The 5,633-nt window shown below is 31.7% G+C and overlaps 1 protein-coding gene across 1 annotated transcript in view; it reads right to left on the bottom strand.

The window, feature by feature from the left end:
• Positions 1-5,246, bottom strand: part of LOC111398918 — an 11,628-nt gene extending 6,382 nt beyond the window's left edge. Inside the window, exon 1 of the mRNA XM_023026079.1 lies at positions 4,239-5,246. Within this exon, the coding sequence (XP_022881847.1) occupies positions 4,251-5,162 (912 nt within the window). The 5' untranslated portion in view covers positions 5,163-5,246 and the 3' untranslated portion in view covers positions 4,239-4,250. The remainder of the gene's footprint in view (positions 1-4,238) is intronic.
• Positions 5,247-5,633: the final 387 nt, after the last annotated feature.

Here is a 5,633-nt window from a genome sequence, read left to right as displayed (position 1 = left end):
TTTCCTATTCGAGTCATTTCTTTTTCTATAAGTTTTTATCTATTTTTTATCTTTATTTTTATTATTTTCTTTTAATTCTCTAATTTCAATTTTTAATATATTTATATCATTTCTTGTTATTTTTACTTCATTTCTTAAATTTTGTATATCATTTCTTAACATTTTTATTAATGATTTTAATTCTTCCATATATTCACTTATTGACATCTTAATTTTTTCTTATTTCTAACTCATAGGTTAATTTGTATCTTTTATCTTCTTTTTTATATATTATTTTTCCAAATCTTCTCTCAGTGTATCTGGATCTACTATTTTTTCTTTTACTATAGTAAAATATTTACTTTCAAGTCTTAATCTTTCACATTTTAATTTTATTAATTGTTTATTATTTGATATTCTCATTTCTTCTGATATTAACATTGTATTTTGTATTTCCTCTTGTATTTTTTTTTCATTTTTATAAGTAATTTATTCAATTTTAAATGTGTATTATCACTTGCACTCATACTTTTCTTTGTAATATAAATTATTTTCTTTATCTTCATATATATTAATAATTTTTTCATATGTATATATATCCTTTATTTTTTCTATTATTAATTTTTCTAATATTTGTTCCTTTATTTCTCTAGGCAACTCTTTAATTATTGTTAGTGTCATTATTTTTAATCTATTATGAATAGATTTTAAAAATATATAACTACCTCACTCTTTTTCTAAACGCCAATAATTATCTATTCTTATTATTTTAATTTCCATGATCTCTATATTTTTATCAAGATGTAAATATCAATTATTATTTCAAAGATGTATAATCTAAACATTCCTTTAATTTTCTAATAGTTAATCTGTTATTTATTAAACTTATATAAAATGTTAACCTCTAAATTTAAAGATTTTTACTTCTTCAAATAATCTATTTTTTTTTTATAGGTTTTTCTCATAATCTCTATGTTTTTATAAAGATGTAAATATCAATTATTATTTTAAAGATGTATAATCTAAATATTCCTTTAATTTTCTAATAGTTAATCTGTTATTTATTAAACTTATATAAAATCTAAATGTTAATCTAAATCTAAAGATTTTTACTTTTTCAAATAATCTATTTTTTATAGATTTTCTCATGATCTCTATGACTCTGATACCAATAAGGGGGCCTATTTAGCGCGAACAAAAATCAAATAAATCAAATTAAAAGTATTAATCAAATAAATCAAATAAAAACTATCAAATTTCAACCAATATTTAATTTTAAGGGCTAAAATAGAGGATTTCTATATTATAGTGTCTTATTATGTAATATCCAAATGGAGGGCATTTTTGTAAATTGATCAAAGGTCATTTTGGAAAAGTGACCCTTTTCTAAAGACTATTTCCATGTATTTTCCTGTAGAAGACAACCTGCGGGGGTTGATGGTCACAAAATTCAAATAATTATGTGGAAAATTCAAAGTCAAATTATTAAATTATTTAAAATTTTCGTATTAACTATGCCAGTGATGAATTGATGTCTGGCTTATAATTAGCTTAAAAGTGCTTATTTATGGGACTGCTGGATGTTTAGATCACCGACTTGTTTGCCCATTGAGGGCATGTTTGGCAGAGTTTAGAATTTCTTGTAAGTTTTCACCCTATGCATTTATTCCTACATTTCAAAAGTTGTATCTATCTTTACCTACTTATAATCCACAAATTTTATAGGTCCACAATATTTAATTTCAAACTTTTGCCAAATACGCTCTAAAGTTGTACATGACTTGAATAATAGAAATATGTTATGCTCCTGTTTGGTGGGGATTAAATCAAATTTTTAGTAAATTTTGATAAAAATTGATGAAATATATGGTTTTAAAGTTGTGGTACCCATAAAATATGTGGTTGAAATGAATTGTTGACTTTGACTTAAATTGAAATTTAGATTTTAAGTGGTACCAAACAGGGCTATATACATGTACTGTTGATAATTACATTGAAAATAATTTGATAAAGATCAGTGGCATTTGTCATTAGGGCTGGACAAATCTCCCGAACCGAACCGACCGAACCGAACCGAACCGAACCCGACGGTTCTTGTCAAATTAAATACCCGAACGGGTATCTGAATTGAGAACCGACGAGTACGGTTCGGTTCTCGATTCTAGACCAAGAACCGAAAAACCGAATAAGAACCGAATATTTCTAATTTTTTTTATATTGAGTAAATCAAATTATTTTAATTTTAATTTTTCTAAATAAATTAACAATTTCTAAATTCAAATTTTTGGTCAAATAATTTGTTTCATTTCTAATTTTTTAATTTTTGGCCCAATTACCCATTTTTTTATTTCATTTCTTAGCCAAACAAGATCAAATCCACTAAATAATCCTAAACACCAACACTAAAGTGCATAACGTTGTCTTGACTCTCGCACTCACTCTCGCAGCCTCGCTAATATTCCAAAACCTATACAATCATCGGCCGACACTGTGACCTCCGATCGAAACTGTGACTTTCGCCAACCGAAGCTTTGATCGTAGCGATCATTTGAGTAGGGTAGTTTACCAGTCTCTGACATTCCAAAACCATTGAATGTATCATTAGTTGTATTTATATAATGTAGTTATAAATGTTAAAAAAATTTAATTATAGTACAGAACCGAACGGACCCGAACCGGACCGAACCGAACCCGAACGGTTCCATAATTATATTTGGACCCGACGGTTCCATTTACTAGATACCCGAAAATTTCGGTTCGGTTCGGTTCTCTTTAGAACCGAACCGACCCGCGCCCACCCCTATTTGTCATAAAGAAGCCTTGTGTTGTTAGAAGTTATTTTTCAACTAAGTCTATTTTTACGTACTTCTTTAAAAAAGTAAATTTTAGAGAGATTTCAATTTCACTTGGTCATGTTACATTCCAAAACCATTGAATGTATCATTAGTTGTATTTATATAATGTAGTTATAAATGTTAAAAAAATTTAATTATAGTACAGAACCGAACGGACCCGAACCGGACCGAACCGAACCGAACCGAACCCGAACGGTTCCATAATTATATTTGGACCCGACGGTTCCATTTACTAGATACCCGAACCGAACCGACCCGCGCCCACCCCTATTTGTCATAAAGAAGCCTTGTGTTGTTAGAAGTTACTTTTCAACTAAGTCTATTTTTACGTACTTCTTTAAAAAAGTAAATTTTAGAGAGATTTCAATTTCACTTGGTCATGTTGGTCACAAACTTTAACGTTTTTGTGGTATATGTGGTATGGAGAATTAGTTAGCACTCAACAGTATTACACGAGAAAGAAATAAAATTTTATCACTTGTTCTATCTAATTTTATTGAATATTGTATGCTAAACGATATACGTAAATCTATGAGTTGAATCGATAATGTAGACATTTCTCTTCATGTTCATTATTTGTTGACCACAATGAAATTAGAGCTCGTGACATGCATCTCATTCTTACTAATGGTACTCGTTTATGGAGACAGTAATTATGGAACATCGGTTGGTTGAAGAAATTAGATACAAGACCCAGTTTAGCTAGCGTCGTTCCAACTACTAGCATCATATGACTTATGAAGAGATTGACAAATTACATAATCCTAATAAATTTCAAACATTATGCCCTTGTTTGAGCCCCATTTTCCCACCAAAATACATTTTTCAACAGTGATTTGACAACATTTCAACCACACATTTTTCAATAAAATAATATTATATGCAAATAAAAAAAAAATTCTTATTTTTTAATCACACATTTCTCATCAATACACTATTCAAAAATTCATTTTCTCCTCTAAAATGGGGCTCAAACAAAGGCTGTATTAGTAGAAGCATCGACTAAAAGAGCCTAGCCAAGTCATCCATACAAGACTCTCAAGTATTACTATTTGTTCATCGACTCGTACACAACTTTTTAAGCCAAGAAACATCAACTAAATATCTCTCAAAACACCGATAATCGAACCACTAAATTGCACATGCATACTTCAATGGACATTCATCACGATGCACGTATGGAGCTTCAAACGTTCGCAATGGCAAAAGGCTCACTTAGATAACACAAATCATATAGTAAAACAAGAGTATCTATAATTTTATATAACATGCAGTGAGGAAGCAGAAACAGAAACATCAATAACATTTAACAGAACAGAGATTCATAATTCTCATATTTTATTACAACTTCATTATCATGCACAAGAATCATATGCAGTGAGCTGAAAAGCTTCAATCACATACCTCAAGATTATATCAATGTGGTACAACATAGAGAACACGAGGTACTTGTCCATCATCAATAGGCAAGCTAACGTAATCTGCTGCAGATTCCTCTGCAATCTCAAATGCCATTTCCCCATGTAAAACCTTGCAATACATATACAAAACTGTGTAGGCTACTATGCAGTGTAGCATCAGTGCTGTCATAAGTACCAAGACGAACACTGTCCGAATTATGAATCCCCAGCCGCCATTAACGCCTCCTAAATATGCTGTCGAAGCTAAAAGTACTGTTAGTATCCCATAGTACAGTACTAATGATAATGCGATCCATTTCATCCCCTTGATTAAGTGTGAGCTTTTCTTGAAGGAGTTGAACCCCCACTTGGATTCAACCACCACCACCACATACGCCAACGACCACTCCACTTGAAAGCAAAATGTCACCACCAGAATCAAAATCGTCATACAAATAACAAAAGCCAGTGAATAATTCGAGTCAACACCTTCATAATACTGATATACTGCAATCCCCACAAGCCAGATGAAAGAGAAAATGTTAAATAATGTGATCTGGTAGGCTATAGAAGTAGCAAGAAGAGTAAAAAACGAGGACAAGATAGACTTTATAGAGGAAATGTAATTCACGGGTCTACCATAGAATCCATGGAAGGTGCTGTAGGTAATTGAGCCGGTGGCGAAAATAGAGAAAAGGAACACGAAGAAAACGTAAACAGCGATAACGAGATTGGATTTTCGGGGTGATGGGATTGTCGGGTCAGGTGCAGAGTACGAGAATATGAATGGGTGGAGGACGAAGGCAAACGAGAGAGGGAGGAGGAAGAGGATGGAGAGGGCTAAGTAATTGCTGGAGTTGGCGCGGGTTATGCGCTTGGTTTCGGAGAGAATTCCCCAGAAATTCAGGCTATGGTCGAGGGTAGCCATCGACGTACACTGCAGGATGATCAGAGAGAGATTGAAATTGGACGTAGAAGACAACCTGTGGGCACGATCAAGTTCAAATAATTGCGTGTGAAATTCGAAGTCAAACGTAAAAATATTTAAAAAAATGTGACCAAAAATGTGGAATAAGTTTGTTTATTTTAGTTAATAATTTAGTTGAAGCAGTCCCACAGAAATGGTTGAATTGGTAAAGTGTATGCATCAATGATTTTGACAACAACGCCTTCGGATTTAGAGCTCGTGGCCTTCACCTGTTGATTGCAGTTATATGAACCGAGACCAAGTTTTGGTCGCATCGGTCCACAATCATAATACAGTTTCATAATTTTAAACATTACTAGTAAAGCACGTGCATTGCACGTCTTATATGCAAAATGAATGATATACGTAATATTTTTAAAGTTAGGCAATTGATAATGTTAGAAGAAAAAATTAAATTGTTAAAGAATATAC

Source organism: Olea europaea, chromosome 8 (genome assembly GCF_002742605.1).
Source record: "Olea europaea var. sylvestris chromosome 8, O_europaea_v1, whole genome shotgun sequence".
Lineage (NCBI taxonomy): Eukaryota > Viridiplantae > Streptophyta > Magnoliopsida > Lamiales > Oleaceae > Olea > Olea europaea.
Note: the sequence above shows the minus strand (reverse complement) of the source record. Positions and strands in the feature narration are given on the sequence as shown.